Raw genomic sequence first — 14,742 nt, forward strand, 5'->3', positions numbered from 1 at the left:
AGTAGGAATAGCTCAGTTTTAGTACTGCAGATCAGCTTCTACCATTTAAAACTGGCCATACACATGAGATAGCTGTCAGCAGAGCAGTGCTTTGGCCGATTGTTCAGCCGGCATCAATCTTGACTGGCTCTCCCATGCACAGGAGCACTTGGCCAAACGAGAGCTGCTGCCAGACATGTCTGGCCTTGACTTTCTCCAGGAGACGAAATTAATTGGCAGTCCAAAATTGAACATGCTGGTTCGATATCTTCTGCGACAATAAATTTTTATGTATTCGACATGTGTTTTTCTTTTTACAAGAGCAGGGCTAGAAATAGCGATTAGGACTGGCTGCAGAGTTCTTTTTTTTAATTTTGTTTCTTTTTTTTAATCTATTTATTTTTTTCATTTCACACATTGTGCCCCTAAAAGGACATAAAAGACATTTGCTGGGTACTTAAACATGTAAATACATTTAATTTCATTGTTGATTTCCCCTATAACTGGGGCTGGCATATTATCCCCAATTACAGGGTAAATTCAGCTTTCTGAGTCCATGCTAGACTTTGCAGCTCCTGCTACCTGACATGATCTCCGGGCCAGGAGGATAAAGTGCTGTGTAAGCAGCAATCAGGAAGGCAGAGATGGTAGCTAGCCATCTCTGTCTTCTATATGGGGAGTCTGGTCATCTTGACAGTTGCTCTCATGCAGCTAAATGTTCTGCAATGACACTACAAAACATCAACACAGAGTAACATGCAGCAATTACTGACACAATATTATAGATCTCTGGGTGAAAATGAAAACAAATGAACGCTGCACAGTGATTGGCGGCTATGGGCAGAATAGACATCTTTAATAAATTAGATCCAAAATGTTACATTGACTGGCAGTAAACTGAGTGCTATTCGCTGTTTATTTAATTTACCTTCGGTATATAACAATGTTAAAAACACAATAAAAGTGTTAATTCCTAATTATGAGATCAATGATTACCTACAAAACTCTCACAGTCTGCCACACTGGCAATCAAAGGTTTTATAGAAAAGGGCAAATTCAAACCCTAATTTTACAGTGAATTCCAGATACTTGTCGAGTAATTTAATTGATGTAGAGGCTTTCAAAACATCATTAGCCTTCCAGCTAGTCATTACCTCCACAGCCTTTATAAATCGGTGACACGGCAGACTATTTTTTTCTTCAATACTATTCAAAACAACCCAACAGGTGACTTGACACAAGCCAGATCACCAGACCTCGCGACTTGCTCTTAAGATCTGACAGACTAATGCAAAATAAGACAATCAAGAAAATGGGATTGCAGGATTGCTGTCAGGGCCACACGTGGGTGATCAGCGTGGATTTGCATGGGATGTCACATGCCATACACCGAGTCATTCGCCTGCAGACTAATCTCTGTTTTATTATGTCCTGCAGAATGGACACGAAGACTCAGCTAATTAATGCACTATAGACAGTCCCTGCATCTACACAGCAGCCGCATGCCAAAACTATTAGCACTAGCCATGACATTTACATTTAAGAAGGGAAATACTCTCATAGAGTTAATATATTTTTGTGGGTTTCCTCCGGGCAGTTCTAGGTTAATTGGCTTTTCAATCCTAGAAAATTAACCCTGTTGTGTAAATGCCTTAGGAGGAAATTACATTCAAAGCTCCACTAGGGATAAGGAGTGATCTGAATGAACAGAAATGAATCTCTTCTGTACAGAGAGACTGCATTATCTATCTATTTTTATATCTATCATTTTACCATTCCTTGTTTTCTACCAATATTAACATAATTTTGATTTGTTGAAGAACGAATCCAAAAAAGGCAATACATATTCACTAGGGATGAGTCCAAAGTTCGACTCGGGTAACAGAACTGTATACGAACTTGAACCAGAATCCAAATTCCATTGAAAACAATGAAGACCCGAAATTGGATCTAGAAAAACATCCTCTCTCTCTCCCTCTCTTTCTCTCTCTAGCTCTCCCTCTCTCCCTCTCTATCTCCTCTTCCTCTCTCTCTTTCTCTTCCTCTCTCCTTCTCTTGCTCTCTCTCCTCTTCCTCTCTCCCCTTCCTCACGCTCTCTCCTTCTCTTCCACTCTCACTCTTCTTCTCTTTCTCTCTGTCTCCCTCTCTCCTCTTAATCTCTCTCTATCTCCCTCTCTCCTTTTTCCTCTCTCTCCCTCTCTCTCTCCTTTTCTTCCTCTCTCTCTCCCTCTCTCCATCTCTTCCACTCTTTCTCCCCCTCTTCCTCTCTCCCTCTCTCCTTATTTCTTTCTCTCCTTTCATTCTCTCTCTCCTTCTCTTCCTCTCTATCTCCCTCTCTCCATCTCTTCCTCTCTCTCTCCCCCTCTCTCATTCTCTCTCTCTCACTCTCTTCCTCCCTCCTTCTCTATATCTCTCTCTGCAACTGACTTTGCCCAGAACACCAAATTTTGCAATGGACTTCTGGGGAAAGTCCATGTTCGGTGTTTAGCACTGGACACTAACTGTCCGGTAGGAAGCCTGATCTTTTGAGTTCTGGTTCGCTCATCTGTTCACATGATTGATAGCATTGAAGATATTTCTGTGACTGTTGAACTTATGTCTGACTACATCCTAAGGGCTGTCCCACACGTCCAGATAATTCCGGTACCGGAAAAAATCGGTACCGGAGTTATCCGTGTCTGTGTGCCCGTGAGCTCACGTAGGCCATACGTGCGGCACACGTGTGCCCGTGTGCTGAGTGGGTACCACACGGAGCGTGTGGTACACTGCATCGTGCTGAAGCCGCGATTCATATCTTCTGTGCAGCAGCGTTTGCTGCATAGAAGATATGAATAATAGTGTTTAAAATAAAGATCTATCTGTCCGCCGCCCTCCCACCCCCTGTGCGCCCCCCCACTGTTCTGAAAATACTCACCCGCTCCCTCGTTGGCTGTCGCTGCTTCCTGGTCTGGCCCCATCTTCTCCTGTATGCGGTCACGTGGGGCCGCTCATTTACAGTCATGAATAGGCGGCTCCACCCCTAAGGGAGGTGGAGCCACATATTCATGACTCTAATCTGCGGCCCCACGTGACCGCATACAGTAGAAGGGGCGGCCAGACCAGGAAGCATCGACAGCCAACGAGGGAAGCGGGTGAGTATTTTTCAGAACAGCGGGGGGGCACACAGGGGGTGGGAGGGCGGCGGACAGATAGATCTTTCTTTTAAACACTATTATTCATATCTTCTATGCAGCAAACGCTGCTGCAGGGAAGATATGAATCGCGGCTTCAGCACCATGTGGGGGGGACAGCGCTTACTGTAGCGCTGTCTCCTGCACGCCACACGGACTGCACACGGAGAAGGTCCGTGTGTGGTCCGTGTTTTACACGGACCCATTGACTTTAATGGGTCCGTGTAATACGTGCGCTCCCACGAACACTGACATGTCTCCGTGTTTTGCACATGGAGACACGGTCTGCAAAAAATCAATGACATCTGCACAGATGCATTGATTTTTATGGGTCTACGTGTGTCAGTGGCTCCGGTACGTGAGGAAACTGTCACCTCACGTACCGGAGCCACTGACGTGTGAAACCAGCCTAAGGCAGCATACAATGCCTATTTGTTTCTAACAATGGATTGCTGTGATATTGATGACAGGTCTCACTTTAAGGTCTCGTTTGGACAAATGTATAATTGAACCATGTGGTGTCTGTGTGCACCACGAATCATGCACAGAAAGCACACAGCCAGATTATGGCTAGTGTACCAGTGCATTTGGCTGATTTTCCAAATGGACCAGTTATTTGTATGGAAAAAAATGGCAGCATCCACTGCTTTGGTCTGTTTCAGATACCAGTTCTGGCACCTCTCTGCAGTGCAGATGACCACACAAAGACAGTCATGTCCACAAGTCATATATGACTTAGAAACCATAGTTTAGTTCCTCACAAGATACACAATGTATTACTTGACAATCACAGTTGTGGATTTGCACTATATGGCCTTTGTAATCTTGCAAGTGATATGTGTGATAATTTTGCATATTATGAGTTGTATTAGAAAAGGTCCATTTAGATAAGCCAATAATTAGGAACAAACATTCATCAGATTATCGATTGGCAATCACCTGGTGGTGAAAAAATTCATTCATTGAGTGATTTTAGCTTTCATGCCAGTATTAAAACCATGGTTCTTGGCAGCGCACGATCCATTGTAAACAGGAGATGTGCTGCCGATAACGATAATATTCTATGCTCATACAGCAATCAAATTAACATTGGTTGTGTATCCACATGATATTATGGATGAGCTGTCTAAACAGGTCATTAAACCACTGCCAGTCAGACTTTGTAAATGTACCTTAAGGCCCTAATCAAATTATATTTTCAGCCCAAATTTAACACATACCCTTTTTGAAAAGATGAAAATTGTATAAATGTTCTCCAGCAAAAAAGATCAAAAACAAAAATAAAGAGACTTTTTGCTTTACGCAAAATTCACGACACATGTATGCCAATTTGGTGCAAAAGTCAAAGCATACCACAAGACAAAAAAAAGAAATATTGTATTTTTTACTAGATACTGTTGCATGGAATAGTATACTGGCGTATACGGGCCTCACATAAGCCAAAATACACTTTTACTCTTCACACCACATCTTAAATAACAGTGACAGTACTTTTTTATTGTCCTAATGTCATATTTCTCCTAGTGTGTCTAGTAATCGATGCTCACTTGAACTGAGAACCAACCAAAGATGTGGATGAATAGTCCCATTTATAAATGAGCATGAGCATTCATGAATATTTGACTACAGAGATGCAAAAAACAAGCTGGAGTACCAGAGCTCTATACGTCTGCATGGTAGATGCTCAATACTTATCTATCCATTATTAATAGCAAACAATACATACAATGGAATGGGCTAGACGGTGACATAACAATCAAATCTGCAATCACACCTAGGAATGGATCTTCAGGAAGAAAATTCAGTAGCTATCTTGGTTTTGTCTAGACTTTTAACCTTCTCCCGTCTTTAATTTCCAGTAGGACCCATTTTCAAAAAGAAAAACCATTTTCATTAAAGAAAAGCAAATAAATTCACAGGACCCTAGTCTAACAACCACATCAGTTTTCTGTGTAGTTGAAGCCTAAGTATCAATTCTATCCTATGGCATCCACAGCTCCTCTTTTGATTAGCCAGACAGGCCAACGTCCTGTGTGTGTCATGCAACAATGATGATGTTACACCAGGCCGGCCAATAAAAGAGGGGCCGTGGATGCCATCAGGTAAGAGATGGTCGGAAAGGCTCCTATCCAACAACTATGGAATACTGACCTAGCCACTGGACCAGTGTCCTGCAAATTGATTAGTTCATATCTAATTGTCATACTTGTATAAGGTTTTCAAGATGTAAGAGGTATTGTGAAAAAGATACATCTGCCCATGTTTGCTGGGACTGATTTGTTATTGTATGGTCTGTGCGCAATTTACGCCTTTATTATTCTTCTTGGAAAAATGGGCTCCATCATCCCTAGGTAAAACTTTGGAGGTGTCATACTAACGGTCAGCTGAAGTAAGGATTTTGATACTAATGGTCTAGCCTTAGAATAGGTCATGAATATCAGATTGATGAGGGTTCAAAGCCAGCACCATCAATATCAAAATCCCGGAAACCCCATTAAGGTTTAAAGGGTCATATACCTTGAAGGTGAAGATATAATTACACATTCAAATATAGTGACGAGCAAAGGATATCAGTCATATACAGTATTGGACCAAAACATAGCAGGCTGAAGGAACAGTAAGCTGCTGGGCACCTTATCCATGTGTTCCCTTTCTCTTTCCCAGCAGTTTTTCTAATAATAATCTCAGATGTGCTCCAAATGATGTGCGTTGGACCTGACTGTACAACATTGTGTAGACTGCACATGGAGAGAATGTTTTCCCTTTTCAGTCTGGGTGGTCTCAGGAGCACACTATGAGCGAGGCAATGCTGCCACCTGCACATCTGCACTGGGGCTTTCTACAGAAGGCAGAATACAGGGAAAACTTTAGAAATACAGGAGGCTTCTATGCTGCAGATAATGTATCAAAGGAATTGTGCTACTGTTTTACATGAAAGGCAATAATAAAAATATCTTTTGCTATTAGAGATGAGTGAATTTGATCATCGGTTCCCTGCTTATTCGGCAAGCTATAGCTTTTGCCAGGGGTGTAACTACAACAGGTGCAGGGGTTGCAATCGCACCCGGGCCCTGGAGCCTAGGGGGCCCTAAAAGTCCCTTTGGCCTATAAAAAAGACTATTGCTATTAAAGATTTAAAATATTTGGGGCCCAAGTTGGGCCCATGAATTTCAAGTTACGCCACTGGCTCTTACCAAATAAGCTACAGCAGGAACCCGGATACACGGAGCGCTCCGGCTCATCAGCTGTTTGGCCCCGCAGCTGCATGTGTCGCAGCTGTGTGACAACACATGCATGGAGAGTCTGTGTGTTGGGCTGTCCATGTATGTGTTGTGACTGTGACACACTATGTAAAGCAGTTAATACAAGAGAAGATAGTATTCTGCTACAGATGGATCTGGATAAGTTGGAAACTTGGGCTGAAAGGTGGCAGATGAGGTTTAACAATGATAAATGTAAGGTTATACACATGGGAAGAAGGAATCAATATCACCATTACACACTGAATGGGAAACCACTGGGCAAATCTGACAGGGAGAAGGACTTGGGGATCCTAGTTAATGATAAACTTACCTGGAGCAGCCAGTGCCAGGCAGCAGCTGCCAAGGCAAACAGGATCATGGGGTGCATTAAAAAAGGTCTGGATACACATGATGAGAGCATTATACTGCCTCTGTACAAATCCCTAGTTAGACCGCACATGGAGTACTGTGTCCAGTTTTGGGCACCGGTGCTCAGGAAGGATATAATGGAACTAGAGAGAGTACAGAGGAGGGCAACAAAATTAATAAAGGGGATGGGAGAACTACAATACCCAGATAGATTAGCGAAATTAGGATTATTTAGTCTAGAAAAAAGACGGCTGAGGGGCGATCTAATAACCATGTATAAGTATATAAGGGGACAATACAAATATCTTGCTGAGGATCTGTTTATACCAAGGAAGGTGACGGGCACAAGGGGGCATTCTTTGCGTCTGGAGGAGAGAAGGTTTTTCCACCAACATAGAAGAGGATTCTTTACTGTTAGGGCAGTGAGAATCTGGAATTGCTTGCCTGAGTGATGGCGAACTCAGTCGAGGGGTTCAAGAGAGGCCTGGATGTCTTCCTGGAGCAGAACAATATTGTATCATACAATTATTAGGTTCTGTAGAAGGACGTAGATCTGGGGATTTATTATGATGGAATATAGGCTGAACTGGATGGACAAATGTAACTATGTTACTATGTATGTTACTATGTTACATGCAGCTGTGGCGCCAGACAGCTGTTCAGCCAGAGCGCTCCGTGTATCCAGTTTCCGGCTGTAGCTTATTTGGTAAGCGCTATAGCTTGCCGAATGAGCAGGGACCCGAGCAAATTCGCTCACCTCTAGTTATGACCCATGACATGGTCAGATGGACTCCATTGTTTGTTGTTATTATGGGTGTAGATGAAAAACCTGTAACTACAAAGGCCTTAAACTTTTTCACTGTTTCTCCACTTTATTAAAGAAAATGGATAAATGCCGACGGTAAAGCCTCATTTCCATGGGCAAATAATATCCCTATAATGAGTATCGATTGATTACTTACCAACTAGATTGGCTCTTTTTTGCATCCATTTACAAGGAACTATCATGTAAAATACCGTAAGTGCGGACCTATGATTATTTAATTCCCAGTTTCATTATTGTTGGCTGCACATAGCTGTTTACACAAGGTGATATGCTGCCAACAACAATGTTTCTTATATCTACATAATGGATATGATCAGTTGACACTTGCATGTCGTTTCATGGGCGAACATGCTTACACATTATTGAAAATGAACAACCATATGAACAATGTTCAACCAATTGTAATGCAACGATCTATCTCTGAGTTTGTCTCATTTGTGGTAAACAGTTAAAGGGAAATGGTCACCAGACTTTTGCTATGTAATCTGAATATAGGAGCAGAGACACCGATTCCAGTGATGGATCACTTTTTGGGCTGCTTGCTGTCATTTTGATATAATCATTCTTTTATTTGATGCAGATCTAGCAGTTCACCGAATGCTGAGCTCTGTATAACTCCACCCACACCACTGATTAACAGGTTTCTTTGTATACTGTGCATAGGCAGGAAGCTGCCAATCAGTGGTGGGGGCGGGGTTACCCTTACTGAATCAGGGTGACATATTCTCTTTAATAAAGATAAAATACATGTGTAGGGGTATGGTGGAACATCTAAATGGTTATCAGATCTCTAAAAGACTGCCCTCGCTGCCAAAACCTCACAAAAACCAGTGTACATTTTGGGAGCAAGACATGGAGTATAAAGGGGGCATGGAAGGGGCAGAAAGGATGTGGCTTGGGAAAAAGGGTTGTGGTGTGTTTGACATCTTTTTGTTGATAACACTTCAGTAACGGCCTCAGTAAAAGTTGGCCATGTTGAGTTTCTTGACTGTGATCATGTTGCTTACATGGTTTCTAAACTAAGCAGGGGTTTCTAATTCCCAAATGAGACAACACATAATCTTACTGTAATCTTACCTCTACAATGTCTGAATTTGTTCGACTTTCATGCGGCTCGTTGTATTCTGTGTATTTCAACAAAACTTTATCCATATCCGTGCTAGCATACTGGAAGAGTTTGTTAGTGCTGTTGAAGATGATAAGAGCTATCTCACAGTCGCATAGTACACTCAACTCGTAAGCCTTCTTCATTAAACCAAACTTTCTCTTTGTAAATGTCACCTGGAAAAAAAAAAGATTATTAAAACTAAGACTACATTAATGAGGACATTAGCATATTACACCTTTCACATGAGAAAGTAGCTGTCAACGCAGCTAGTCATGATGCGAACAGAGAATAAATCAATATTCGATTTAAATGTTATATGTATTTTGTATTTCTCCATGATTTCTCACTAATAAACAAGGTAGAACCCATATTATGTATGAAGCTAAAACGATGGCCACCATGTGGCTAAATTTCACATCAATGAATTTGCATAGTACATGACCAGTTTGGGACATAACATTAGGGCAACTGATTTGCACTGAGATACTACACCCACATAATTCTGTTTGTAGTAATTGCATTGTTTGCATTACAAATCATCACAAGTTCCGGATGATGACCTTAGATAGCTAAAAATGATGTAATTCTGGCTGATGCAATGATATTCTATCAGTAGTAAACATTTATGGTGATACGATAGAAGAATTCAATAGCTATAGGGTCTTGTTCTATAGCTCCATTGGTTAAATCATCTTGGCGTCTATATAAGTCATATGTAGGAGGTTATAAAATAATGTTGGCCACAAAGCAGACTTCAAAATCCCACCAAACCTCAGGAATGGGACGAAAGCATTAGATCTCAATAACTAGCACACCTCTGAAAAGACCAGTCTGCTTTGCTGACAGAGAGTACAGAGAAGGCCAAAGGAAAGGAGCAGCAAGATCATGAAGACCTCCTGGCTGTGGAGCAAGTATAAAGAATACTGATGTCTGCCATATCTGGAATGGAGGTATCGAGGCATCTAAAATTGTGTCCATTCATAGATGCCTAGTAGATCACCCAACTCAGTAAATCCCATTGTGAAAACATGGGCGACCTCTATTCTAAGAGAACATTTAAGTCATGGTAACCCAAAGATCAGTCATGAAAAAAAACATAATTCATGACAACACCAACATGAGTCATGTCAACATCAGTCATGAGAACTTCTCATTTCAGCCATTTAAATTGTAATGTTAATTTTTTATTACATTTTTAATTTTCCACCACAAGCTGATGTCTCCTACTTTCTTCAGTACATACGGTAATTGCTTGAAAAAAATGGTTGTCTTATCTAAGGACACCTCCAATGTCAATACAATTGGGATTACAAATTGCTATAAAAGCAAGTTACTTATTTTGACGGAGAACTTATCAAATTAACACACTGTCATGATCAACACTAACACCCATTTGGGGCATGACATGACAAGCAAGCATTTTTTTTACACTTTTAGCATTCATGCTAAATTAATATTACAGTCTGACACATTATTACAAAGTTAAAGGTGTATTGTGCCAAAAAAAAGAGTTTTGTTTAAAATGTGTTATAGGTATGTGTATTCAACACAAAAATAAGTAGATAATAAAACACAACATATAATAATATCCCTGTATATGTTCTACATATATCTAAGCTTGTATTAGTTGTAGGCAAACTAGGCAGCTGCCAAAGGCAAGATAATCAATGTGATTATTCAGTACCTATATAATAGATATTTAGACGACTAGTGGACACAGATGGAAAATGGCCATTGCTACATAAGACCAAATGGCCATTTGCAGTCCAGTTTCTTATCATAACGTACAATTCCACATGTTTTAGAGGTGTAAATGGGCCCCCTTACCCAATGGGCAACTGGCTGCACCAATGATATGTGTGCCCCTGATTTAGAGAGCATAAACATAGGCAGTGCAGTCATAAAGAACACCAAATCTACCAATTAACAGTTTAATAGATTTGGTGCAGTTTAGCCTAAGTTAAACATTGTTGTTTTTTTACTCCACCTCTGGAGTGGTATATTTTACTCCAGTATCTATATATATAATTGTCTAAGGGTTTTTCTGTCTGTCCTGGAAATCCCGCGTCTCTGATTGGTCGAGGCCGCCTGGGCCTCGACCAATCAGCGACGGGCACAGTATCGACGTAGAAATCCCGCATCTCTGATTGGTCAAAGCCACCAGGCCTCGACCAATCAGCGACGGGCACAGTATCGACGTAGATGTCATAATGGTTGCCATGGCGACGATGATGTCATAAAGGTTGCCTTGACCAATCAGCGACGGGCACAGTCTGCCACGAATTCTGGAATCGTCATTGTCCATATACTACGGGGACATGCATATTCTAGAATACCCGATGCGTTAGAATCAGGCCACAATCTAGTTATGCATATAAAACTGGTTCATTTTGTGACTCAACAAAATCATATCCTCTTCTCCTCTAGACTTTGTTAAGTGTCTTGGAAGGCAAAAACATCCTTACTTTTTTACTTCGATTGGCTCAAAAATTTTGGTGCAACTATTTTCAGAATTCTGGCATGAAAACAATAGTAAATCTGCCCGAGTGTTTATGATTTGAATTGCCATGATGCCTTAAAATACCATTAAATGTACAATATTGAAGCTGTAATTAGTCACCCCTATTAATATGCAATAGTCATGTCATTACAAGGTACTAATTAATGTATTATTCTCAGCTATGAGCCAACATTCTGTTGTCGGAGAGCAGAAAATACTGTGCTCTGTGTAGCAACACTTACGGAGGATGAAAAAAAAAGCAAAAAAACCCAGCATACTATAGAGATCTGATATTATATCAAATCTATGAGTGACATTCAATCCATAATAAAATCACTGAGTTGTTTCAGTGCCAGGAAAGCCAACATGTTCTTCTCGTACACAACAGATCCTTAAATATGTATAATATTTATTGGAAGGAATCCTAAACTAAGAATATCTTTCTATTTGAATTCTGTGTTCGGAACACGTTGTTATGGTGATTGGTTAGTGACATGGCTGGGAGGGTACAGACGGGCACAAGGTGTTCTTTTAATACCAAGAAAATTGGAATATAATTGCCAGTTTGGGATAAAAGACAGGATGGAAATTTTTAAGCAGCAAATTTTCACCATAAAAAGTCTGATTCCAAATCTTGTTTTTTTTTTCTATTAGATTGTAGTCAGTTACAGATACATTTACAGTCATTACATTGATATGGACAACCAGTGAGACTTTTGGTAAGATGCCTGACGCAAGATGTAATATTTCCTTCTACTGGCAGCCCGCTGGATAAGGTATTTAGCATATGTTTAAACAGTAACGAAACGTCAGATTCCAAATTTTCCAGTATAAAGCTCGTTTTTTATGGTTGCATTCCAGAAGTAAACTGATACCAACTGCCACCCCAGTGGAGGATTCAATGCCAGCTGGTAATGCCATAGGATTATGTAAGCACTTTAAACCCAGTCAGCAGGTCTGTAACCACTCAGGAGTGACTCCCACATGCCTTCACTCTGTGCGTTTATCCTTTTCAGCTTAAGGAGCTTTCACGCTCATTACTAAAACTACAAATTAAATATTTTGTTAGAAATATATCACAAGTGGCACAATGCGCACATAAATACTAAAACTAAATAGGAAACGAAGCTGCGAGCAACATTCCTCCTTTTTTTGGAAATGTTAGATATGATGAGCAATATCGCTCTCTTCTTAAGTCTATTTTAGAAAACTTAAGTGAAATGTAAGCGATTACACATCTGCTGATACAAGCTTGGTGTACAGCGTGTTCACATACACTAGTACCACTGGGGGATACAGGCAGAAGAGGTCCCTGTGCAATAGATGGGCCCTTTGTAGCCCAAAAGCCTCTCAATGTACAATTCTACCTGCTTGGAGGGGGTTGAGGCCTCCTGACCTCTTGCACCCCTGTGTGGCCGCACAGTTTGCACCAATGACATGTTTGTCTCTGACTGGTACCTTTTATAAATGCATAACTCTACTTGTTTTATTATATATTTTGTGGTTTTCAGCAGTGTCTGTTTAACAAATTGCTCTAATAGCAGTAACTTAGATTACATTGTTCATAGTAAGGAAGTTATTAAAATAAAGGAGTTTAATCTACTAAATACAATTATGTGTACAAAGGTAAAAATGATACATTTTAAATTTGCACATATTCCAGATTGCCCTCTGAACAACATTATATATATATATATATATATATATATATATATATATATATATATATACGGTATATATATATATATATATATATATATATATATATATATATATATATATATATATACACAGTGTCCTAACTTGAAGCTAGTGGCCCCAATGGAAAAATCTCAAGTTAGGCCCTCAATTTGACCAAACGGGGTGTACATCCCTCATAGGTGCAAGCCCTATACCGATTATAGAGTTACCGTCATGTGTGTATATATATATATATATATATATATATATATATATATATACAGTATATGTAAGCAGCACTGCCTAATTGGGTGACAAACTCACCCAAGGAAACTGGCAAAGTTTTATATCAAAGGCATAAAAATCCAAAAAGAGACTCAGCACATCCAAGATAGTGAAAAAATAAGGATCCTTTATTCATCAACATCCTTACTTTTTCACTGGTTTGGTTGCACTGCCACCTTGTTAGATTTGTGTACTATGTATATGGAATAATTCTACTCATACTTTATTTTACTTATCTTGTACTTATAGACAATGGTATAACTGCACCTGGTCTCTGGAGGCTAAGGGAGCATAAAACTAGTACTGTTAAAGACTCTGAACAGTTGTAGGCCTGTTGGAGATTTTACATGTAGTACCATATACAAATTATGCCACTGCTCATAGGCAAAAAGTGCATTAACAATTCTCTCAGCACTTTATGGATACACATTGTGACGCTAGTCACTAATCACGGACAGGCCGTGATGCAGAGAAGTCAGATGTTCCGGGGTCAGTACCAAGAGATCACGTAGTAAACTAAGGAAGACGATGAAGGCATAAGTCAGGTCACAGTCCAGGGTCAATATACCAGAGAAATAGCAGATCTAAGCAAAGGGGCATAAACAAATGGGTAGTCCGAACATGGTTCAAAGGTCAGGCAGCTGTAGATAAGAACTCACTGCACAGGAATCAGGCAAAAACACACCAGAGAGCAGAAGCTTTAACTGGCAGTGATCTGGGCTAGACAGCTCACCTAAATAGCTTGGAAATTACTAAGAACAGTGAGGTGAGCATCTGGAAAAATCTCTGCACCTCCAATCTCATCTATGTCAATTGAGCTGTCAATCAAAGCACTGACAGCTCAGCACAGGATAGGATGTCAGAGCTGTCCATCGCTGAGTCCCAGACACACTGTGAGGAGGAATACTGACAGTATCCTCTCTTTTAGGGGGCCACTGGTCCCCCAAGTTTACCAGGAAAGCTACGATGAAAAGCTCGGATCAAACAATCAGCATTCACCAAACAAGCTGGAACTCAGGATATCTCCTCAAGTCCGTATCCCCTCTAATGAACAAAATATTGGAGGGAATTTTTGACCCCCCAAGAATCAACAATCTTCTGCACCTCGTACTCCAAACTTCCTTCGACAGACACTGGAAGAGGCATCGATGAGACAGACAAATTTCTTTAACAGGGATTTGTGGAAAACATTAGTGACATGAAGGGACTGCGGAAGCTTTATTCTAAAGGCAACTGGCTTGATTACCTCTAGAAGTTCATACAGGTTAATAAATTTAGGACCCAACTTCGCCTAAGGTACTGTTAGCATAATATTCTTGGATTACAACCAAACTTTATCACCAACTTTAAAAGCTGAATCAGCTGAACGTTTCCTATCGACCTCATGTTTTTGACGAAGATGAGCCACCCCAATATTCCTCTCAACCTTTCCAGACATCCCAAAGTTTCTGTATGGCAAGCTCTACTCCCGAACACCCAGAACGCATCCTAGAAAAATCACCAAAATGAGGATGAAAACCATAAAGAAAAGAAATGCAAGCTTCCAGTGGATTGATTGACCGGACTGTTAAAGGTGAACTCAG

The 14,742-nt window shown here is 40.5% G+C and overlaps 1 protein-coding gene across 20 annotated transcripts in view; it reads right to left on the bottom strand.

The window, feature by feature from the left end:
- The window catches only part of MEF2C (myocyte enhancer factor 2C), a 356,157-nt gene that overhangs the window by 113,979 nt on the left and 227,436 nt on the right, over positions 1–14,742 (bottom strand). For all 20 annotated transcript variants that reach the window (XM_077288831.1, XM_077288814.1, XM_077288784.1 and 17 more), the window contains one exon: positions 8,664–8,867. In XM_077288831.1, coding sequence (XP_077144946.1) covers positions 8,664–8,867 — 204 coding nt within the window. The remainder of the gene's footprint in view (positions 1–8,663; positions 8,868–14,742) is intronic.

The sequence above is a fragment of the Ranitomeya variabilis genome, chromosome 1 (assembly GCF_051348905.1).
Source record: "Ranitomeya variabilis isolate aRanVar5 chromosome 1, aRanVar5.hap1, whole genome shotgun sequence".
Taxonomy (NCBI): Eukaryota; Metazoa; Chordata; class Amphibia; order Anura; family Dendrobatidae; genus Ranitomeya; species Ranitomeya variabilis.